We start from the raw sequence: 24,920 nt of genomic DNA, 5'->3' as shown, positions 1-24,920 counted from the left end.
AGCTCCCAACTCCCCACCAGTGGTCCAGCTGGAGAACGCACTAATGGAGGTCCATACAATGCCAACCAGCCTTCTTCGGACCAATCCAGTGAGTCCAGGTCCCTCTGGGCCAGTAGCCCCTAGCGGACCAGTGTGTCCTCAATCTCCTGTAGACCCCACCATTCCAGCCCCACCTCTCACCGGGGACATATCTGAGCCATGGCATCTCTGGTTTTCTTCTTTATTGAGCCAGGCACGTAAAAAACGCTGCTCACATAGAAAGTGCGGCAAGCGCAGAGATCAGTCCCCCTCCTCCTCTTCTCAGGTCTTCCAACTCCTCTGGGGTGTCCTCTGAACCCTCTCCTAAAAGGAGAAAAAGGATTCACAAGCACACACACCCCCAGGAAGATCCCATGGGATCAGGGCAGAACCCCACGGAACCAGACCCAGAACATGAGTCCCGTGAGGAGGGAGAATGGTCGGATGCCCAACAGGTGGAACCACCCACCCATTCCCGCAGGCTTTTTCCATAGAGACTTTTCTTATTTATTCGTGAAAGGCTTACAGACTCTGGGTTTGAATGTTGAGAGCCTACAGGGTAATACCGCTCCCTCCAGAGAATCCTTGGTCCTACCCACCACATCTTCTCCGGATCTGTTGTTTCCACTACCGGAAACCTTTGCAGAAGTACTAAGACAAGAATGGCAAACTCCTGCTGTACAGAAAAAGACTACTACACTGGCTAACAAACACTATGGTTTTGTCCCAACAGCAACAGCTTTATTTCAGACACCTCCTGTCGATGCTCATGTGGCCACCCTCACATCTGGTGCCACACTGCCCTGAGATGGAGAATCTGTGCTCAGGACCCCACGGAATTTGAAACTTGAATTCCAACTCAAGAAGAACGATGAATGCATTTCATTGTCAATACAGGCCTCCATAGCAGTTTCTATCCTTTCCAGGTCATCACTTCTCTGGACGGACAAACTCCTTCAATCTCCGCAGCCAGATCCACCTAGACAGAGACAGATCATATTAAAACTTCAAAATACCCAACCATTCATGGCGGATGCAACATTGGATACCATATGTTTTGGGGCACGCGCCATGGCAAACATTGTGGCCAGATGCACTTTATGGCTTAAACATTGGCAGGTCAACTCAGCTTCCGGCTCCAACCTGTCCTCAGTTGCGTATACAGCCCATAAGCTTTTCAGGGACGAGGCCCTACAAGATATCTTAGTGGAAACCAAGGACAAGAAGAAAGCGCTTCCTTCCTCTACTCGCAAGCATAACAAACGACCTAATAGGAGATCCAGCCAGCCCTTGCATCCCTCCTTTCGTCCCAGAGACAGGGACACAAGACCTCAGCACACCAATTGGAATAGGCCTCGCTTCAATCCCATGGCTACTGCTTCGAAACAACAATTTGGACAACAATCCAAGCCTCGACAATCATCCTGACTCTTCGGGTGTGGGAGACCACCTGTCTCGCTTCTTCCACTCCTGGGAGGCCTCCATCTCCAACAAATGGGTCCTGAACACAATTCTCCACAGTTGCAAGATAGAGTTGATCTCCCGTCCCAGGGACAGATTCCTACCCACATCCTGTTCCAAGTCTTACCAGAAACACATGGCCCTACAGCAAGTAATCAACCACCTCCTTGCCATTTCGGCAAGAGAACCAGTTCCTCCTCATCAACTCCGACAAGGCGTTTACTCTATCTTGTTAACCATGCCCCAAAAAGATGGCTCCTTCAGAGCCGTCTTGGATCTCAAATACCTCAACAAGTGGTTCAGACATAGAAAATTCCAGATGGAAATGCTCTGCTCTATAGCAGAAACACTACATCATGGAGACCTTCTGGCATTGATCGACCTCACAGAGGCATCCTTCATGTTTCAATCCATCCACACTCCTGCCGCCTCCTCGTTTTCTCCTACCAGGAATGCCGCTATCAGTACACAGCGCTGCCATTCAGCCTCTCATTGGCCCCAAGGATCTTTACCAAAGTGATGGCCCCCCTGGTGGCCCACCTCCGACTGCAAAAGGTCAGACTATTTGCTTATCTTAACGATCTCCTCATACAATCCAGAGAGTCTGGAACACAAGACGTAAACATCACCCTTGCTACGTTATCTTCTCACCATTTCCTAATAAACACCTCCAAGAGCCACCTAACTCCCTCTATACAGCTCAAACACCTAGGGGCAGTTATAGACACACTACAAGACAGGCTTTTCCTCCCAGAGGAGAGATGAGACAAGATAATGACCCTAGCCTGGTCTGTATTGTCTCTCAGCAGGGTATCAGTCATGACACTAGCACACCTACTGGTTCTCTTGGTCTCCACCTTGGAAGCTTTCCCCTGGGCACGCTTCCACCTCTGCCCCCTACAGTGGTTCCTCCTACCTCACCAACTGGAGATAGCACAGAAGCGTCACTCAAAGGTCATTCTACCTCTGCCAATCAAGGAATCTCTGCATTGGTGGATAGGACCTTCCCATCTGACTTAGGGCAGACCCTTCCTGGATCACCCCAGGATAATTGTCATGACAGATGCCAGCGTCCACGGCTGGGGAGCCTCATTGTCTTTCGCACTCAGCACAAGGCACTTGGACTCCACAGGAAAAGCAGCACAGCATGAACTGGCTGGAACAGAGAGCCATACGTTTAGCAATGGCCCAACAGATACAACTCAAGGATGTCCTAATCCACACAGACAACGGATTAGGATCCCTTGGGAGTAGGATCTTCAAGGATGTCCTAATCCGCACGGACAACAAGCCCATGTAAATCGGCAGGGAGGGACCCGCTCTTGCTCCCTCCACCAGGAAGCGGTTCTACTAATGCATTGGTTGGAGACGCACCTGTCCTCCATCATAGCACATCATGGCAGCGGCTCCCTCAACACTCAAGCAGACTGGCTGAGTCACCAGGAGTTACACCCAGCAGAATGGAAACTCCACCCTCAGACCTTCCATCTCCTCACCGGAGCCTTGGGTCGTCTGTCAGTGGCCCTCTTCACGTCTCTCCGCAATACGCAACTACCTTTTCTTCTCCCACTTTCCATGCCAACAGGCAGAAGGTGGATGTCATGTCAGCCCCTTGACCTAGGGAACTACTGTACGTCTTCCCACCAGTCCTGCTCCTCAGCAGACTTGTACACCGCATTTGATTGATAGGAGCACAGGTGATTCTAGTGGCCCCCTATTGGCCTTGCCGCCCATGGTTCACAGAAATTCGTCACCTGGCAGTGGACGGTCCATGGTTCCTCTTACCAAGAAGCAATCTCCCCAGTCAAGGTCCAGTCCTCCATCACGACCCGGCCTGGTTCAGGCTTGCTGCCTGGCAACTGAACACAACATTCTCGGCTGCCTAGAATATGACAGGCAAGTCTTAGATAAGCTCTTGGCATCCAGAAGGGCATCCATCAACTGTATCTATCAATCTACCTAGTGCCTTTTTCTTCTATGGTGCAGGCAACACAAACTTTCAGCGATAGCATGAGGCCTTCCTGAACTTCTACTGTTCCTCCAAGCGGGTTGGACAAGGGGCTTAGTCCAAACACCATCAAGCTCCACGCAGCAGCTCTGGGATCACTTCTCACCCTTCAAAGGGAAAGGCCTGACCTCTCACCCCCACTTGAAGCGCTTCCTGAGAGGAGCCACACTGTCATTCTCTCCGGTAGTTCACATGTTCTCCTCTTGGGACCTCCACAAGGTCCTCAGGGTACTTCACACACCTCCATTTTGAACCATTGCGCTCTATTCCCTCTGCACTTTGTCCATGAAGCTAGCCTTTCTATAGCTATCACATCAGCCAGGCGAGTTTCTGAACTTAGGTCCCTATCTGTCAATCCCAGATTCTGCATCTTCTCTTCAGATTCAGTCACTCTGATTCCAGACCCCTCAGTACTGCCAAAGGTGGCTTCAGTATTTCACAGATCTCAAAACCTAGTTCTACCCTCCTTTTTGTCCTAACCCCTCTCACCCAAGAGAGGAGTGGCACAAGCTAGACATTTGCTGATGCCTGAAAACCTACCTGTCTTGGACTTCTTCCTTCTGTTCCACGGAAGCATTGTTTGTGTCCTCCTATGATCCACAATGGGTCAACAGGTCTCGACATCTACTCTGTCCAGATGGATCAAGACGTGTATTTCTCTGGTCTTTGAAGTCCAACATCTTACTACTCCTCTGAAGCTTACGGCTCACTCCACTCGCTCAGCAGCCACCTTGGTGGCCTTCTCCATGAACGCTCCCTTGGAAGATACCTGCAGAGCAGCAACGTGGTCATCTCCATCCACCTTCATGAGGCATTACAAGTTAGACCTGATCCACTCATCTCAGGCTGCCTTCGGCAGGCATGTACTTCAACACGTTCTTCCTCCCCAGTAGCCGGGTTCGCCCTCCCTCCCAGGATCTTGTTAGCTGTGACATGTCCCATGTGAGATGTCCTTACCCAGCAGCTGAGAAAGGAGCATTGGTCACTCACCATGAAGGTTTCTTCTTGCTGCTGGTGTTGAGCATATCTCGACCCACCTGGGGTGTCTGTGGCTACTGGTCTGTACCTTGTTATCTGTGTTTTCGATACTCATTGTACCATTTATGGACCCCCCCCCCTTTCTAGAAGCTTGGCTTGACTGACTAAACTGGGAGGGGCTATTTTCCCAGGCCTCTTAAAGGCTTCTTAACTAATTTAAATATATCCTGCTCCTCTGGAGCATGCTGGGGAGGATAACCCACGTGAGATGTCTTCAACACCAGCAGCAAGAAGAAGCCTTCACAGTGAGTGACCAATGCTCCTGCCTTGAGAACACAAACATGAGAAACTCTTTGAATAGTTACTAGAGTGAAGACAAACAGTCAGTGTATAGACATTAAGCTGGAAACTGAGAGATGCAGAATTTTGTTCAGGTACTTGCCAACCTTGCCCTTTTAGAAAACTGTAAAGCATTTCTAAAATGCTCAAAGTATTCACATGATCTCATTTCAGTTACCCCACATTCCCTCTTCACATTTTCACTGACATACTAGATTCTTCTATTGAATAAGACAGTATAACGACAATAAGATCTGCATCTTCCAAACTCTACACTCTTTCTCAAAGAGTGAATGATCTGTTCAACATCTATTTTGTTTTTATTAACGCATTAAAGAGGTCTTTGAGAAGGCATCTTCTATTGAAATGTTACCACCAGATTGAAATGACTTCCCTGATAAGAATAAAATATCTCTCCTGAGAATCGTTTTTATTGATCAGTATGATACAAAGTCTATAGGACCACTCTGTACTGAAGAGAGCTTTTTAAAAATATACTTCTTTGGCTTGGAAGAGTACCAAGATCTAATTGGTCTTTGGCTCACAGCAAAGAACAGGTAGATGCAGACATACAGAACATGCCCTTCTCAGCCCGCTCTCAGTATCGGCTGAAGACTACAGAAGAACTCCAAGGCGGAAGCTGTTACTGTGAAGGGAAGAGTGGAAACATCCCTTGAGTCAAGCCCCACACCTCTTTGATTGTTTGGAGATAGAGTTAGGCCTGTGTGAAAAGCAGCGTGGGGTCAAATTCACAGTGCTCGTGGGAGAGTTATGAAACTAGATGGGATGGGAGGGAGGGTGGCCTGCTGATTGCTGAGGCTTGCCATTCCTGCTGTGCATTGTCTCCTGCTTCACAGTCCCTGCCTCAGAGAACATAAGTGTAAAAGCTTCTTTATGGAATTTTAACCACTGGCATACTTGAATCTTTACAAGAGCGTCAAAGTACAATCTGAAGTGGTTGATTCAAAGCTCTGTGTTTCTCTTCTTCTCTAGGATGCTGTGGGACATATCGAAAAACATGCAGAGGACGATAGCAAGATTGACTCATGACGTTTTTTCGCCTCCCACATTGGGAAGTACTTTTTATATACTGGAAGTATTCCATGCCTCATCCACCTCTTGCCCTTTCCTTTCTTTCTCCTCTTTATATTGGAGTGGGGATGTAGGGCCGTTTTTGGTTTTTCTTAAACCTTTTTTTTTTGGTACAGAGATGACATTTTTGTGTGCAGCTCTGTAGAAAAGGGAGTAATGGACACAGACCAAACAAAAAAATTATTTTACTTCAACAACAACAAAAATCCTTTATCTGCCTTTTCAAAGAAGTACACTGTGTGTGTCGTAAGATTTGGTATTCAGAGAAGTTCTTGGTGCTCACATTGGTACCCATCTGTTATATTGTATGCAGGACCCTCCAGGTATTTTATACACTTTTAGTGTTAGACAATTTTAATTTTAAAAAAGGACAAGTACCACCACATAAGCCTTGAGCTCTGTTTTCTTCCATTACTTATTTGTACCATATCTTCTGATGAGAAATTTTAATAGGGGAGTACTAGAGTTTAATGAGTAACTTCCTTTTTGATCCTCAGTTTATATTGTGACTACCTGCAATGCTGAATGCTAAGTCTGCACAGGGATTCATTGCAATACTTAACTTTCTGTACATTTTAGCCCCCAAAGAGGCATGCGATAATGGAGAACATACTGCATCATCTAAACAGCCACATTATTGGGTTTCTAAACCCAGTTAGTCACTCTTTATTTTTAAATTGATGGACACATTGTGGAAAGACCAATACAGATGATGTTTTCAGTTTGTAAACATTGTTATCTGTAAACATATATTCAGTGCTCTTTTGACACAGTAATGAGACTACATCCTGGGCTCTGAAAGTTTATTTTGTTAATGTGTGACCCACTAACGTTTTAAATTGCTGGGTTTTTGAGTCCTACATTTTATCTACTCACTCTTGTCCAGCTGACACATAGGCACCCTATGTTTTGAAAGCAGCATTTTGGTGGCTATCTTGTCCCACTAGCTTTTCCCCTGCTGAATGCCCTACATTTTCAATAGGGTTATCATGCAAAAGAAAAGGCTGTTGGGTATAAAACATGATTTTAGGTCCAAGAAGCCCAAGCAGAAGCTGTGTGTGTGTGTGTGTGTGTGGTGGGGGTGTATTCCACCATTTAGCTTAAGATTGTTGGAAAACTAATATAATTGGAAGACTGGTTTGCAATGCAGTGAGTGTGTGTGTATGTATGAAATGTGCACATAGAACTATTTTGGGATTTGGGAACACTGTTGACCACTGTTTACTCTTAAAATGGTTCTTTAGATTATAGCCAGTGTTCTCAACTTGTTTCAGTCTCTCTCTGGCAAGGAAAGCTTGAGAGTCTAATAACAGCCTAGAAATGGTTGGCTGTAAAGGTTTTGACTTGTAGCTTTACTTCTAGATGAAGAGCGAAGGGTGTTGTAATCAGCATTTGAAAACAAAAGGTAATGATCACATAAGGAAATAGCAGGTGGAAGTTGCTCTTCATGGTTACGTTGATACCTTGGCAAAGTACTATGTGGTGATAAAGGTTTTGACCACTTACTCCAATATTTTTATTGCATATTGAGGCTTTTTAGCTTACCAAAAGTCACTTTTTTCATAGCTAAATCTGGCTTTCATGTAGTCTTTTGAAGATCTTGTGCCGATATAGTGAATGAGTGTGTGATCTTTTCTTTTTACCATGCCTCTCTAATCTTGGAAAGGATGCACTATCCCCCTTCTGCCCATCCCACACCTCAAAATTGGCCATCTTTGTGGTTTTGGAGACTCTCAAAGCAGTTCACAATCTATCGGTAAGGTTCTTCGTTGAGAAGACTTTTCCAGAATTGGTGATCCGTATCTGGGACTTCTTTCTATTTTTCTTCTGTTTACAAAAGGTTTCTGACTAGGGTTCATTTCTTCATGTTGGTCATTTTTGACAACTTTTATTGAGAGAGAAACTGGAGGAAACCATAAATTGAGCAGCTTTTTTTTTTTTTAACCCTACAAAAATTGAAGCCATCTCTAGTCAAATGTGATTTGAAGTGCAGAACAGGCTGTAATGACACGTATGTGGAGTGCAGTGGTGGTATACTTGTCTTGAGGTTAAGCTAGTTAGTAGATTTTAATTTTGCATCCTCTTCAAGTTTTTTTTGGAGGATCCTTTATTTGAAGCGGGTGACTGTTTGCAAAAATGTATACATGTTCTTTTCACAACATTTATTGTTGCAAGTGATGCCCTTTTTGCATCCTCTGCTTGGGTTCTTGGTTGTTGTAATACAGGCATGTGTTTGTGTTTAGATGAGTATACAAATTTTTTTCCTTTTAATCCATTTCTGAACTACCCTAGATAATTTGTGCTCATATCTTGCCAAAGATTAGTTCCCATATGTTTGCCTTTGTTTTGAGAGTGAGAAGAACTGCTTTGAACCAGGTTGTAATACATGTTCACAAATTCATATTGGCTCTGAGAAAGTTACAGAAGGTCTCTTCACATCACTACATGGTAAACATATTTCCACTAGAGCCTCATCCTTCATTCACATTGTAAAATGTTCTTCTCGTATAGTTCAGGGATGTTTGATTTTTGGTTTGAGGTTCTGCTTTCTGTACTTCTACCTCTCTAGTAGTAGGTGAGCATGTTCTTCTAGATTCTGCCTGAAACCGTGGGGAGCAAGACAAAAAAAGTTATTTATTAATTGTGGAATTATGATGTAGGAGTCTCAAGACAATTTATTCTGTTGGCTGTCAAGCTAATGAAGGTTCTAGAGTTCTGGCATTGTTCCACAAAGAAGTTGTAGTTACCTTGAGAGAGTTTGAAAAAGTGCAATTTTTCAAGAAAAAAAACACACAGGCTTTTGTCTTGAAAGAAAGGAGGTGGAAATGAAGTAGCTAGAGGGAATTGTGGAGTGTGTTTGGATTGTGGGAAGTGTGTTAACTTTACGTATTGGCTACTGATTGAATGAGCTGTAATAGGGTGTATATGAAGTGAATTTGGACTGCATTGCCTACATACTTTCCCAATGCAATAAGCATTTTATTCTGTTTTGTTTTATTTTATGAATGTTAAGTATTTTGTGTGTGCACAATAGTTGTGCTTTGGAGAGAATGGTTGTATACTTTAAGGGAATTTCTCAGTTATTCAGCTATTTGTATTTTTGTGCCAACAACTAAATTTCAGTTCATACCCCAGCTTCTATTTACCCCTTGAGACAAATGCTTGGGCTTGAAGAATAAATTTCTAAATGGTTGGGATAAAAATACCAGTCCACGTCTCAGTTGGTCTGTGGCAAAACTCCCAGCTTAATGGCTCTGGATGGCATTCTAAGTGTCAACTAAAATATAATTTCACTTTTGCCTCTGTGGGTGTGCAGCAGGGGTGCTTTAAGTTCTAGAACCCTCGCACGTTCAGTGGCATTTGGTTAAAAATAAGTGTGAAAGCAATAGACAACCAATCGCTAGCTTGTTCTAAACTTTGGGTTCGCCAAATTTACATCTTAGCAGAATGACTTTCCGTATAGCATATAAGCAGGCAGAACTATAAACTTCTCATTTTCCTTCATGTACAGTATCATGATTTGATCACAACCACTGTGTCTCAAACTGTATACCTTTTTGAGGTCAGGAACAGATTATGGTGGCTATAAAAATAATAATGATACTAGATCAATTAAAGAAAAAACTGCATAGGAATATATTCAATAACATTTACTGGCAGCTTTTCCCAACTTATTTTGTTACAGTAGGAAGATGTATTTGCCTTTTCTCACAAGTAAAGATGTATGGCTCATGTACACAGAATAACTTGGTCTTTCATTTCCTTTTTTCACTACAAAGCTGTGAACTTCATAAAACAAAAAAACCCATAAAAATAAAACTTTATACCAACAAAGAGATGGTGTGGCCTTAATCCTTCTGAACATTCACTTGGTTTTTTAAAAAAGTATTTTGGTTTACTGGTACTGTATTACTTTTTTGTGGAAGGAACAGAAAGGCAGTTAGTAAGCATCTGATGTAGTGAGGCTTTTCTGATTTGTCTGCAATATTTTCTAAGTTCATAAGCATGATCTATCATGGAGTTTTCTTGTGAAACAAACCGTTCATGTTAATCAAGATTGAATCAATTTACAGTTCAATACTATCCATGTTTACTCAGAGGTAAGTTTCACTGGCTGACATCTAGATTATTCTATCATAGGAAGGTAGAGATTGCCAAAATACCTCCCCCACTCCCCAGCCATGTGACAGAAGACCCTGCTGCATCCGCACAGGGTTGATCTGGCTATCAGCCACGGTGTTCAGTAGAGCTTACTCCTAAATTGGTGTGCACTGAATTACAACGTAAAGTAAATCAGATGCCCTCATTAATCAGTCAATCTATTTTTTACAAATACAAAAACTTGTAAAAACTGCAGGTGGGAATCGATATCCTTAAAAAGGTATTTTCTTTTTCTCTTTCACAGAAGGCCTGCAGCAACTCATACCTGAATGAAGTTTTTAAAAATGCACTTTTTGCTTGTTCATATGCAAATTCAATCAACTGATCAGCTGAAGTTTCTTTAATTGGAGGACAGCTTTCACATTTATTCAGTTAACAACAAATATTAGCAGTATATTAATGTGAATTGACATGAGGGCTGTCCCCTAGTTAAAGAAACGTTAGCTGATCTCTTTCATGTAATGTCACATTCACACAGCCAATGTGTGTATTCAGTTAACAAACAAGATGTTCTGGTAAAAACTAATCTGCCTACTTTCCTATCACTATACTCTTAATTGATCTACCCTTGATTACCATCTTCACAAGTTAGCATACTTCTACCTCAAATGTTCATGTATCCACCAACTTGAATTGAAATGAAGACATCACAAACTACACTGTTGAGGTGTCCCTTTGTGTCACTACAAATGTACCAAATTTGGCCCAGTTCGGTTAGGCAGTTCAAAGGTTAGCCCACTTGCATCTCAAACATTCAGGTGTCTTAAATGGGGGTGGATGACATCACAATCTACACCATTGTGTCCCTAGTTATCCCTACAATGGTACGAAATTTGATCCAAATTGCTTAGGTGGTTCACAGGCTAGCCCAACTGTGCCTCAAATGTTCACACGTCCGCTATATTGAATTGGGGTGGATGACATCACAAACTACACTATTGAGGTATCCCTCTTCAGACTGGTCCAGGCATTGTGAAGTTGACAGGGTCACACACACACACAGAAAATGCTGGGTGATCTCATAAGCTTACATTCCTTAAGGAAAGTAGGCTAAAAATATTAACAGAATGTTAGTGTATATTCAATTTGCCTGTCTCTAAACTAGGGATGTGCACAAAACCACCTGGCCTGGTTTGAGTTCAAACCAAACCTGAACTGCATTGGGCCAATTTGGTTTTGGCCCCCTTTGGACACTCCCCCCGCTCCCGGTTTGGTTCAATGGGGGGGTCAGTGAACAATTTGGGGGGGGGGTTCTTTTCTTTTTTAACCTACCCCCTCTGGAAGACTTCTCCAAGGTCATGACCTGGCCATGAACCTGTTTGCACACCCCTACTCTAAATTGCAGATTACATTCAACCTGCCTCATAAAAGATGAGGAGGCTGCTCACACATGCAGCCCTACCCAGCTCTATCTGGGTAGGGTTGCTCATGTGAAGCACTAGGATTGGGGCTGATCTGGCGCTGCCTCCCCCAATAGCCCAAGTTTTTGACCCAGGCTTTTACCTGGGTTAAAGTGTGCAAGTGTGCTCTTTACCCCAGGGTTTACCTACATGCAGCCCACGCATACACAGAGCCAGGTGCCCAGAACAGGTGCCCTGGCTTGAGGGTGAATCCCTCAATGCACTGTGTTCCTCTCGCGTTGCATTTCTGGGATTCTTGGAAGCCGAGCATCCTTCCCCTGGCCTCCCTATTGCTGCACTGTTCGACACAGTTCGACACTCATCTGTGAGCAGGGCTTCAGCCGTGATTGTGTGGAGAACACAGGAGCGATCCTGTGGGGATCATGCAGAAGAAGACACTCTCTTAAATACTGTGGGCCTAAGCTGTTTAGGGCTTTATAGGTTATAACCATCACTTTGTATTTTGCCCGGAAACCTATTGGCAGCCAGTGCAACCCCTGTAATATAGGAGTAATGTGGTCTCTTCGAGATGACCCGGAGACCAACCTGGCTGCCTCATTTTGTATTAATTGCAGTTTCTGGACTACATACAAAGGCAGCCCCACATAGAGCGCATTGCAGTAATCAAGATTACCAACCAGTGTACTACTGTTTTGAGATCATGAACCTCAAGAAACAGCCGCAGCTGGCGTATCAACCAAAGCTGGTAGAAAGCACTTCTGGCTACTGCCTCAACCTGGGGAACCAGGGGAAGGTGTGGATCTGGAAGCACTCCCAAACTACGTACCTATTCCTTCTGAGGAAGTGTGACCCCATCTAGAACAGGTAGATCAATATCACTTCCTGAGTGACGACCCCGCACAATAAGTACCTCCATCTTGTCTGGATTCAGTCTCAGTTTGTTATCCCTCATCCAGCCCATTACTGCTTTCAAGCAGGCATTCAGCGAGGATATGCCCTCTCCTGATGATGTTGACATGGAGAAATAGATTTGGGTGTCATCAGCATACTGATAACACCCAGTACCAAATCTCCTGATGATCTCTTCCAACGGTTTCATGTAGATATTAAAAAGCATTGGAGACAGTATAGAGCCCTGAGGGACCCCATATAAAAGCTCAGATTTTGAAGAGCAACAGTCTCCAATCGACACCATCTGGAATCTGCCAGAAAGGTAGGGGCGGAACCACTGCAAAGCAGTGCCTCCCACCCCCCAACTCCCTCAGACGTTCCAGAAGGATACTATGGTCGATAGTATCGAAAGCCGCCGAGAGTTCCAAAAGGACCAACTGAGTCACACTTCTTCTGTCAAGTCCCAATTAGAGATCATCCATCAGGCTGACCAAGGCAGTCTCCACCCCATAGCCCATCCGAAAACCAGTTTGAAATGGATCTAGATAGTCAGTTTCCTCCAAGACCACCTGGAGCTGGGAGGCCATTGGAGCTCCTGTGCTGGGGCAAGAGATGCAAGAAATGGCTGGGGCACAAGAGTATGTTAAAATGTATAACGAGTGCCATGAAAAATACATGTAACTTTGCAGCATGGTAGAGGAGGGAACCACTAGCCTCAGCAAAGTAGTCCTAACAGGCACAATGTTTTGCTTCTGAATGCTTTGGCAACACTAATAAACAATGACAGCTGTTTTGTCATATTTTGTGGATATAAGCATAGATCCACATTCCTGATTGCAGCTGGAAGTGCCCCTCCCTGAAATCCAAGTGTGTGAAGAGGCAATGGAACTCCCAAGCCTAACATTCCATCCCATGCATGCTTGCACTGTGTCCAGAATACTGGCTGCCTCGATGAGAGAAACTATATGCCCCACATCTTGGCTGTTTTATGTTAAAAAAAAAGAAGAAAAAAAAAGCAGGGAAAACAGCCCCATTTTCAAGTTTTGTGTGTGCCTTGTTTCAGATTCCTGAATAGTCTAGAAGTACTTTAGTTTACACTTTCATGTCACAGTGAAAAAAAGAGGGATAAAAGCTGCTATAAACCAAAACAAAAGAAAAAGAACTGCTGGTATCTCATTAATAGGAGTTCCTGACACATTTCAAAGAGGTGTTTTTCAAGGGAAGGTCTAACTTTCATCCAAACCAATTCATGGTTTCAGTTTCTTTAGAGGCTTCCCAATGTACTGTTGGATTTTTAAAAAGAAAATCTTGAAGATGATGATAAAAATAATTAAACTCTGTTAGCAGCCCCACAACAAATTATTTATCTAAATTTAATTTAGATTTCATCTTCATTTAATAAAAAGCTTCTATTGAAATTTATCTTCATCTAATATAGAGCTGTTCAGGCAGCTGTGTTTTCTTTTCCTCTTCTACACTTCATGTTCTCAGCTACTAAGGAGAGACCACAAATGTCTTTCTTTCAAACTTGTGATGAACAAGGTGACATCATACTTGTGTGTGGAAGTAGCTTGAAATGGTTGAGTCCCGTATTTTGATGGAAAGATGCTGGACTGCCATAACTATGCAGTCTCTCTCTTTCAGGTCGGTCTCTTCTGTGGAAGTATCCTAACAATTTTGATGCACTCATGATATTATTATTTCTTGTTTACACAGTCAGACAAGTGTTATTCACTGGTTTGTTTTATCCGGACATCAAGTCCTTCCCAAAGACCTGGGATGGCTGAATTTTATTATCAATATCGTTGTTGTTTTTATAGATATCATCACAAAATATAGGCTGTTCCCAGTAAAGTTGCTTTTTGTAATTGGCTGATGGTGATTTCTGTGGCCCCTATGGTGTTGAGGTGCTCTTCAAGTTGTTTTGGAATTGCACCTAGGGCGCCAATTACTACTGGGATTATTTTGGTCTTCTGCCACAGCCTTTCAATTTCAATTTGTAGATCTTTGTATTTTGTTGTTTGTTCTATTTCTTCTATTCTGCTATCACCTGGTATTGCTATGTCAATTATTTTGACTTGTTTTTCTTTCTTCTCGACTATAGTTATATCTGGTGTATTGTGTGGCAGATGTTTGTCTGTTTGTAGTCGGAAGTCCCATAATATTTTTGCAACTTGATTTTCTACAACTTATTCAATTGTGTGGTCCCACCAATTTTTGGTTACAGTTAGCTTGTATTTTTTGCAGATGTCCCAGTGTATCATCCCTGCTACCTTATCATGCCTTTGTTTGTAGTCAGTCTGTGCGATCTTTTTACAACAGGTGATTAGGTGGCTGACTGTTTCTTTTTATTATTATTATTATTATTATTATTATTATTATTATTAATAATAATAATAAATAATAATAATAAAAAATATATTGCTTTTCAACAAAAAATAGTTCCAAAGGTGGTTTACATGCAAGAGGAATATCAATATATCTTGTCCCAAAGGAGCTCACAGTCTAAAAGGAAATGGAAGGGAATCGCCAGCAACAACTACCTGAAGGAACTTTATACTCTATTGAACAGGGTCCGTTTCTCTCATCCTGCTAAATGTAAGAGGCACCACTTTAAAAGGTGCTTCTTTGTTCAGTTTGCAGGGGTTAATCAGAGTGAGGCCAAATCATCTTATTTTCTAATGAACATAAAGCTTCTGTATCGGCTTACCTGATGCAGGAATGAGAGGTCTGTTCTACTTGTTGCCCATGGCCTTGGTTTGCCACATGACCTTTTAAAGATAATTCTACTGAATCCAGGCTTAATCTTCTTGATATTTGTCTTACTTGTTGTTGTTTGTTCCATTTGTCTCATACCAGTTTCAAAAATTAATATTGTGAAAGATTGGTGAAATGCTCACTGATTTAAAGAGCTAATGTTTACTTTTCCCCTCTGTACATTTTGTTACACAAATACTCTTAACGCTTGAACTCTAGATGTTCAAAGTCCTCAAAAGTTAATATTCAAATATCGCAGTCACTCAGAACATAAACACAAATATTTTTATTGTGGATGTTTGACGCATGAAACAATCGCATAAAAATGCCTAACCCTTTTTTTAAATTAAAGCTACTAGACATTAGCAAACAGTACCCCTTTTCAGAAGAGTTTCCTCTCAATATGGCACATCTGGAGAAACATGCTTTCATTTATTAAGGTGCTTTCATTATGGTTTGTATAACAATATGGCTATTGCATGATGTCTTCCTAACATGGATAGTGCAGCTTCCAAATGCATGTTAGCAGCACAAGCTCCTTATATACCTTCTCTACCACATAAGCGACTTCTGTGTAGGAAAAAGGTTGCATGCAAAGCAGCCCAAAATTGTTTATATCCAAGATGCAGCTTTCTATAGGGGCTTTACTTAAAGAACAAAGACCCTATTAAATCACAGATAGGGTGACACTTACTAAATTAGGGCAGTGATATTCAGCTTTTGCATTTAAACCTGAGCCTGAAAATGCCTCTTTAGGACTAGCAAAATACTTTTTCTGGGGCCCCCTTACAACCAACTCACCAATAGCTCCTGGCTCTGTCATAATGGGCAGAGCTGTAAGCAATTTTACTGTACATACTCATATGTCCTGCTGTTGCTGAATGATCCCATGATAGTGAGGAGGTTTGGCCACATGAATATTCCTCAAGGCTTAGATATGGCTGAGAGTATAAAGCAAATTCTATATTATGTTTCAAATAGCTCAGTACATGTATGGGGCATGATATTTTCAAGTATGCTGAATTCATTTTAAAACCAGATAATTAATTTAAAGGATCTTTGACGATCTGTCCAATGATAACTTCTTGTTCAACCTTCCTGCCCGTTCAGATCTCTCACTGCAAGAGCTACATTCTTCAAATTAGGGCTTGCAAGGCAGGTGTGAGGAATCACCCTTGTGCACTAGAACAAGTATTTCGCATCACAATGATAGCAGGTATCTTTGTTATCTGAAACAGTGCTACCGTGTCTCAGTTACCGATAAATGAAAAAGGACAGATTTCAGATTAACAGCAATCATCTAGTAAGGGGAGATAGATGCCTCTGTGTGTGTGTACATTGCTGTCAAACTGCACTCTTTCCCATTAGCTGACAAAGGAGTGACATCAAGAGCTTCTTTATTTTGCAAGAGAATGTTGGATGGTTTTTCAGTCAAAAATCGGTGCAATTTTGAGATAGGGATAGAAAGGCAGCTTAAGTTTAGGCATACATGGTGAGCTGTAGCCACTGGAAGAAGAAAAAAGTGTTAATAGCAATTTTAAAACAATGTGCAGAACAAACATTTGGTTATGCCTGCAAACTTCCTAAGGCTTCATTGTGAAGCAAGTACCATTGAACACAGTAACTTCGGAGTAAACCTGCATAAACTCAGAGCATAAATCGGCTGTCTTCCCATTTCTACGTTCATAGAACACTGGGTGCCTAGATGGTGAACCAAACATTGCCCTTTACTGCAGAAGTTGAAAGATGCTATATATGCAAGCTTTGTGTTTAGTGTTAATGAAATTGGAAGCTCCTCCTCTCCCAGTTTTGTACCCATAATCATAAAATTGGATTTGCATCCCCACTTCACCCATACTGCAATGATAGAAAAACTACACTGTTGCATTATTTTCACAAACCTGAGAATAGGTGCAGCAGGACAGAATCTGCATTAAGCAATTCTGAGTAGTATACATCCTTGACAAATTATCCCACAGAGATATTTATCCTGGTTCTCCTTAGACAACGGTCTTTAGGCCATTTGTTTCATAAGGCAATTTTCTATGCCAGGAGTTCCCAACCTTATGTTCCTAGATGTTGAATCACAGCTGTGGCCATTGTGGATGGGGATGATGGTAGCTGTAGTCCAACAACAGTCACTGCAGACAGGTTTTTATGTTTCTGTCTTGCTCTGGCTGAAATGCTTTGGGTAGATGTACTGGGTAGAACCACTTGGATCCAATAAAACCAAGGACCCTTAACCCACAAGTATTTATGTGCATTCAGATTAAAACTAGAATAGAGGTGGTTCTAAATGCTGACCCTAAATCCCCTACTACTGCCATAATTTAAGCAGTCCTCAGTGGCAGTATAACTTAAGATAGTTCCCATTATTTAGGGGTAATGATGTAGCTCTCTGTACTGAATCCAGGGTTTCACCAAAGGCTTCTACATTTCCGCAATTGGTGACAGGTGAGAACATCACAATAGATTAGAGGATCCAATGCTATGATCTGTACCACTACAAACCCACTGTTCCAAATAAAATGTTCTGAGGGCGAAATCTTGCATTTACCTTAAATGCAGGCATAATAAATGGAAAAAAATTGTTCACCTGTGTTATAGGGGACTTGTATGTCCCCCCCCCCCCAATGTCAAATGGCATGCACATCGTTACTCAGTTTCCAGATAGGTTGTCATATGAACCAGCTCCTGAGGAAAGCCCAAATTCCTATGGCTTCCCTACAATACAGGTACATATGCTTACTTATAGTATGTCCCCCTTTTAGGAAGGGGAACAACTGAAACCGTACAGCTGTGTGGTTGCACAGAAATGCCTCTGAGTACCAGCTGCAGGGGAGTAACAGCAGGAGAGAGGGCATGCCCTCAACTGTGTCTTCCAGCGGCATCTAGTGGACCACTGTGCGAAACAGGATGCTGGACTAGATGGGTCTGGGGCCTGATCCAGCAGGGCTGTTCTTATGTTCTTAAATGAATCAAAGTGAAAGTAGTTACCTCTAAGACATTCAGTTTAATAATACCATCTCCATCTTTATCAAAGGCATGAAATGCACCTAAAAATGAGAAAAAATAGTATATAAAGAGTTTATCTACATAAAATAGATAATTCTGAACAGTATACTAAAGAGTAGTCCCAAAGCTTGTGAGACATCACTCACTTCAGTGGCTGATATGCTGCACAGCTTCTCATTGACACTATAGAACTATGTCTGGGTTGCTGTGAACACGTATGACAACTCCGATTATGTTGGGGATGAGTGGGTTGCACAAGCAATGCTGCCACAGTTACTCTCATTTGTCATAATGGGAGTAACTGCAGCAGGGCTGATTGCACAAGCTTTTCCACAACAGTTTGCATCATCACTGAGACACTGTACATCCTGTTGGCAGATATTTCTTACTGTAATGCAGATGCTGATAACACATTCCAGTACTTGATAGAACTCATTGACTTGTCTGAGAAGCGTAATATGCGAATAAGGAATTCATGGATCTCAGTAGAAGATAAGCTTGGGAGATCCTGATAGCTGCCTTATTGAAATCTGTCTGACCCCATGAGTATATTATTCTTGTGGATGAGATAATTGCTGAACGTACTCTGTGAAATGTCTCTTTGAGTAATCAAATTAAGCAGCAAATGAGTTTCTCACTTTGGCCATAACAGCCTAGAACATTCCAGCTGGACAGAAGAGTGGGTGAAGAATATCCTTTCTTTAATGCCTGGATCATATCAAAAGCAGGTGGCTCATTGGCTAGAAAAAGCTGGCTATGGGTCTAAAATAACTGGATTCAAGATTGACTCAGCTGCTTCCCCACTTGCTTCAGTAACTTCACAGCTAATCCTCACAGCTAATCCTCCCCCATCTCTAAAACAGTACTGTAAACAGCAGCAAATGCTTATGGGTACTTGGGAAAATCTGTATTTAGGATGGGAATTGTTCTATTTCTCCTGAGATGGAAAGGCTGGCAAATGTTAACAGTAAACATCATTGTATGAATTTCTCCTAAGCATTCACACCTCTTCTGGAGAGGAAGAGCTTGGATGAATCTGACCATGCTCTAGATATAGCCCATGTGAAGGCCTATAGCACTGGAGGTGGAGACAAGAGTTTACTGTTCTGCTTTTAAAAAGAAATTATGTGGCTTTTTTAAAAATGGAATAGATTTTGTTAACTGCTTTGGGCACTTTTAAGCAGCATGGAGTGTTTTACATAAATAAAACAAACTTACGGAACATTCCCTCTAATCTTACAAAACAGCAGATAAAGCTGTCAAACTCAATGTTCATGTTCTTGTCAGCATAGCGCATGGTAATGATGTCGTACAGTTGGTTATTCAGCTGAAATCCTGAGGAGAAAGGCAGACAAAATATTCTGCATGAGGGGGTCTTTATGGTGTCCGCCCGTGCATTCTTTTTTCCGTTCTCTTACTCCTCCAAGCTTCTTCAGGTAGGTTTTTTTATTGAAATGCTATACATTTCAAAGGAGACCAAAATGGAGACTATATTGGCAAATATCCTGTCCAAGGCATATTAAAGAGTGGATGCTGCATACCTCCATCGTTAACGGCATTGCGCATCTCATAGCTGTTAATGGTTCCTGAACTATCAGTGTCATAACGTTTGAAGATTTTCTGGAAAAGAATCAAAATGATGGTAAGTGTTTGGTTTTGCAGGAAATCTTCCTTCCCCATGCCCCAAACAATCTGTCTAAAGCAGGAGAGCTTCCCCCCCCCCCAGAGCTTTGGGAGCTATCGGCACATATTAGCAGCTTGGGGGTGCAGAGACAGTCACAAAATGGCAGTTTGCTAAGGTGGAACCAGTTGCAAAAGGCAGCTTGTAGAAAATTTTACTTTTCTAGGGTATTTTAACATCCAGGAGAATTTTGCTGCACGACAGTAGAGGAGCAAGAGAGGCTGTTTTCTGAGGAAAGAAACTGGAGAAAATTATTAGGTGAAAAGGTAAGAACCACCCTGAGCAACTGAAGAAATAGAGATGAAAAACAGCATGCCACTCCACCAGCCAACCAGACTTGCAAAACTGGCTGAAAGACAATGGAGGGGAAAATGAACCCAAATGCCTGGAGAGCTGCTACTGAGTTACCAAATGTTCACCATTGCCCTAAAGCAAATGCCCCTATTATTGCGGGTGGGTGGGACACACCTGGAAATGGTGTATATATACAGTATGTGAATGTGTAATATACAGTGTGTGTGTATATATAGTCACGACGGGGTTCCAGCCTGCTTTGCTCCCTGGCTGTGGGGCATCGGGGGGAGGGGGTTTGCTATCACCCACTTCCTCCTCCTCCAGGCTGTGTGGGGTCATGGCGGCAGACTCTCACATTTCTGCAGAGTCCTCCACTCTCCCTGCCTGCCTCCTCATCCCAGACAGCCTGCGTCTTAAATAGTTGCTGGCAGCCCCCACCCTCCTTTATTAACTCCTTTCCTTGCTATTTACATGCAGCTGTCTTCCATCCCTATGCTCCCCTACGCCTCACATGGCCCCACCCATTCCCTTGCGGCCCCTGACATCATTGGGAAGCACCTTCTCCATGCCCAACCCAGGCGGTGGCTTCCCAGATGCCTCTTGAGCTCCACGCTCCCCGGGTTGTCAGGTGCGGGCCCTTCCCCCAGCTGCCTCTGCTCTCGCCATGGCTCCCCTAGTTTCTGCCACGTTCTGGTTGGACAGGGTAAGTCCAGCGCCTCCCATGAGGCTGCCCACTGGATGGATGGATGGATGGAGATATATAGATCTAGATCTGTCTGCTTTCATTCACACACACACACACGCTGTCAAAACCAATTGTTGTTATAGCCTGATAACAATTGAGTTGGACCTCATGTGTAACATTCTATTGTTTCTACACCTCTGTTGGAAGCAAGATTAAGAGTAGTTGGGGAATCATTGTAATCATTAAAATGCATGAATCATCTCCAGTATTAGGACCAGCTGAAAATGGAGTTAAAAGAATCCTGTGCAGCTGGGGGTTGAGGTCATATATGCTTCAGGCATGACAGGATCATGTATGCATTGTGGTTTTTAAACTACCCCTCAACTTATGCATAATGAAGCTCAAATTTTCTGATGCCTTCACTTCCACACTGATTGATTATTTAAGTGCCATCAGGTTGGTATCAACTCTTAGCAACCACATAGATAGATTATCTCCAGGATGATCTGTCTTCAACTTGGCCTTTCAGGTCTCTCAGTGGTAAATTCATTGCTGTCGTGATCGAGTCCATCCACCTTGCTGCTGGTTGTCTTCTTTTTCCTTCAACTTTCCCCAGAATTATGGACTTCTCAAGGGAGCTGGATCTTCGCATAATGTGTCCGAAGTATGATAGTTCAAGCCTGGTCATTTGTGCCTTTAGTGAAAATTCTGGATTGATTTGTTCTATGATCCATTTGTGTTTTCCTGACTTTCCATGGTAGCCTCAAAAGTCTTCGCAAGCACCAAAGTTCAAAAGTGTCAATACTTTTTCTAACTTGCTTCTTCAAAGTCCAGCTTTCGCATCCATAGAGTGTCACGGGAAAAACCATCATCCGAACGATTCTAATCTTTGCAGGTATAGACACGTCACGGCATCTAAATATCCTTTCCAAGGCCTTCATTGCAACCCTACCAAGTGCTAGTCTGCGGTGTGTTTCTTGACTGCTGGATCCTTTACTGTTGACAGTCGATCCTAAAAGGCAGAAGCTATCCACCTCTTCATCGTCTTCATTATCAATTCTGAGGCTGGTTGTTGTACCCATTGACATTAGTTTAGTCTTCTTTACATTTAGTTGTAGTCCCATTTTTTCACTGTGCTCCTTGACTTTCATTACTAGAGCTTACAGATCATCTGCATTCTCAGCTATCAGTGGTGTCATCAGTGTAGCACAGATTATTGATGTTTCTTCCTCCAACTTTAAAACCACGCTCTTCTTCTTCCAATCCAGCTTCTTTCAGTATATGTTCAGCATATAAATTGAATAAAGGAGCAAGTATACAGTCTTACTTCTTTGCCTATCTGGAACCAGTCTGTTTCACCATGTTCCGTCTGGACTGTGACTTCCTGTCCCCGCTTTATGTGGCACTCATCCATCTTATGTGTTTATCATTCAATCATTATTTTTGTGGGGTGGCTTTCAACCACCCCAAACTTTTGAGATATGCACCAGGCCTTAGATCTCACTACACAGTGTGAAGAAATCCTGAATAGTTATAGAAGTCCAAAATGAAGAGGGAAAACTTGTATTGCCTCTCTGTGATTGATCTAGTAAGATTCACGGACAATGCCCAAAGAAGCATTTTCATGATGCCTTTAGAGAAAATTCAATTCTAAAATTTTGCCACATGTTAATGCTTTTTAAAATTTGCACATAGCTTTCCATGTGCAGGGAAATTTTAACACATAAACAGAAAAATGCTTCAAGTTTAGCATTCTCCCTCTCTGTTAACTTGAAGATATTGACAGTGAGCTGCTTTCACACAAGCAATTCCCACATACTGCCTTTACATATTAAAAACAAAAGCTACTGGAGATGGTGGCCTTCAGCTGAATGACTAGTCTTCATCTTTTGAACGTTAGTCTGTTGTCATGCTGTGCATAGATTGCTGTGGCATTTGCATGCAGTTTTACCCATAAAGCTTTACTTTATAGAATTGTATTGTGCCTTCAGAAGAAATTAGGCACATGCAAGAAAAATCAAGAATACCTGCCAACTTTTAATCTTCTCCCAAAGGTGTCGAAACTCATCAAGGTTTATTTTTCCAGAACCATCTGTCTGATGTTCGTGTTAAGTCAAACATTTCTCAAAACCAAGTGAACAGGATTACTGTGTGAGAATGAAAACACAGTTTTATAAAACACTTAAGTATTTTTAAAGAGTGCTGAAACAATGGCTGGTTTGCTTAGCTATGAAAAAGTAACATTGGTAGTACTTACCATGAAGGATTTTTCTCCCCACTGTAGGAAGGTATCCATTCTGTCACGCCCACTTGCTCCCTTGAGGCAGGACCTTCAGATAAATGAAAGTAGCCCCGTGCTGCCTTTGCAGGATCTTCCCAGTTCCAGTTCCAGGACTGTCTGGTGACAATATCAGGTCCGAAGTCTCAGCGTAGAGAATTAATGGCAAGAAAACACAAAGGGGAGACAAAAGACCAACCTCAACAAGTATCACAAAGGAAAAGACAGGGGAAATGATATAAAGAGGTGCCATGAAACTGAAACATAAAGCCAACAGAGGCTCCCCCCCCAAAAAAAAACCAGGTAAGCGGCAATCAAATGAAATGCAACATATACCACACCTGTAAACTGAGGGTGGGTCAGATACCCTCGTACACTGGGAAGAAAGAACCTTCACGGTAAGTACTGCCAGTGTTACTTTCTCCCTCGGTGTAGGATGGTATCCATTCTAGGGGTGTGCACAAAACCTGCTGGCCCAGTTCGGTTCAAGTACAAACTGGCCTCAGACTGGACTGGTCCAGTTCAGTATTGCCCCCTTTGAACCCCCCGGTTTGGCTCGGCTCGGGAGGGGCTTGTGAACACTCACACACTTATTCCCTTTGGGGGGCTTCTCCAAGGCCATGGGGGGGGGTTCCAGAGAGGTTCCCCTTCCCCTTGCTGGCCTTCTTTATGTCAAAAAGCACCCTGTTTGGGCTATCTTTGCCCTTTCCAGGCCTTCCCCCCCCCAGGTGGCCATTTTGGAAGCTGCTAGGCATGCGCAATGGACCGCTGCATGGCCTGGGTCATGACCTGGCCATGTAGGGTCCATTGTGCATGTGTGGCAGTCACCAAAAGGGCCACCATGAGAGGGAAAAGGCCCAGAAAGGGCCGAAGATCACCCAAACTGGGCACTTTTTGACATAAGAAAGGCTGGCGGAGGGAGGGGGGACCTCCACAGACTCCCCCAATAGCCTTGGAAAAGCCTCCCAGAGGGCGTAAGTACCAAAAAATATATATTCGTGAACCCCCTCTCACGACCGGTGTGTGTTTCAAACCCACATCAAGCCATTAAATTAAACTGATATGACTTCCAACAGGTTTGGATTCGAACCTGCTCACACATCCTTAATTCATTCTAGTGGGACTTTCCAAAGCAGTAGATTCCAGGCAGAAAAGTTTATGGAACAGCTAGAAGGCTTAAGTAGAAACTACTTGTTGAAAAACAGTGTGCCCAAACACACCAATGCAGTTTGGTACAAATGAAGCTTGTAATGTCTTACGAATGGTGAACCTGTAGTCCATGTCGCTGGCCTGCAGATCTCTGAGATGGGGCTGCTGGCTGAAAAAGCTGCCAAGATGGCTGCGCTGCATGTAGAGTAAGTTGTGATTTGCAGCAGCGGGCAAAATGCTAATGATTTGTATGTGGTGGTTATACACATGCCTTGATCCAGTGGACCAGAGTGGCTTTGGACAGTTTAGAACCCACTGTGGCTGTTTGAAAAGAAACGAACATAAGAGTCCATCTGGTTAAAAGAGGATGCACGCTTGATGAAGGGCCCTCTTCACATCCAGAGTGTGCCACGGTTTCTCTTTAGGGTGCTGAGGCCTGGGACAGAAAGAAGGTAGAACGATGTTTTGCTTCCTGTGGAATATAGTATTGACTTTAGGGCAGAAGGTTGGGTCCATTTTAAGAACCACTGAGTCCAGTTGAAAGATGCACAGTTGGTTGTGCACAGAAAGGGCCCCCAACTCTGACACCCTGCGTGCAGAGGTAATTGCCACCAGAAAAAGAACTATGTAGGTTAGGAACTTGAGCAAGGCCATCCAAAGAGGTTCAAAAGGAGCTTTAGTGAGGGCATTAGGGACCTTGTTAAGGTTCCAGGATGGATAGTGGTGAATTGTGGGTGGTGAGAGGTTGTAAG

At 43.0% G+C, this 24,920-nt stretch overlaps 2 protein-coding genes and 1 long non-coding RNA gene across 12 annotated transcripts in view; 1 reads left to right on the top strand and 2 right to left on the bottom strand.

The window, feature by feature from the left end:
* Positions 1–9,730, top strand: part of ZNF106 (zinc finger protein 106) — a 101,024-nt gene extending 91,294 nt beyond the window's left edge. For all 7 annotated transcript variants that reach the window (XM_053286770.1, XM_053286773.1, XM_053286772.1 and 4 more), the window contains one exon: positions 5,798–9,730. In XM_053286770.1, the coding sequence (XP_053142745.1) occupies positions 5,798–5,854 (57 nt within the window). In that variant the 3' untranslated portion in view covers positions 5,855–9,730. The remainder of the gene's footprint in view (positions 1–5,797) is intronic.
* On the bottom strand, positions 723–3,332 carry LOC128340918 (uncharacterized). The gene is made up of 2 exons (XR_008314089.1): positions 3,234–3,332; positions 723–997 (listed from the first exon to the last, which is right to left on the bottom strand). It is a non-coding gene; the product is annotated as an uncharacterized LOC128340918 (long non-coding RNA).
* Positions 9,731–15,337: 5,607 nt separating the features above from the next.
* The window catches only part of CAPN3 (calpain 3), a 48,722-nt gene continuing 39,139 nt past the window's right edge, over positions 15,338–24,920 (bottom strand). For all 4 annotated transcript variants that reach the window (XM_053284929.1, XM_053284930.1, XM_053284932.1 and 1 more), the window contains 5 exons: positions 22,769–22,837; positions 19,623–19,701; positions 19,300–19,416; positions 18,064–18,122; positions 15,338–16,572 (listed from right to left, as the gene is read on the bottom strand). In XM_053284929.1, coding sequence (XP_053140904.1) covers positions 16,546–16,572; positions 18,064–18,122; positions 19,300–19,416; positions 19,623–19,701; positions 22,769–22,837 — 351 coding nt within the window. In that variant the 3' untranslated portion in view covers positions 15,338–16,545. The remainder of the gene's footprint in view (positions 16,573–18,063; positions 18,123–19,299; positions 19,417–19,622; positions 19,702–22,768; positions 22,838–24,920) is intronic.

The sequence above is a fragment of the Hemicordylus capensis genome, chromosome 1 (assembly GCF_027244095.1).
Source record: "Hemicordylus capensis ecotype Gifberg chromosome 1, rHemCap1.1.pri, whole genome shotgun sequence".
Lineage (NCBI taxonomy): Eukaryota > Metazoa > Chordata > Lepidosauria > Squamata > Cordylidae > Hemicordylus > Hemicordylus capensis.
The sequence above is the reverse complement of the archived record's forward strand: the minus strand, read 5'-3'. Positions and strand labels throughout refer to the sequence as shown.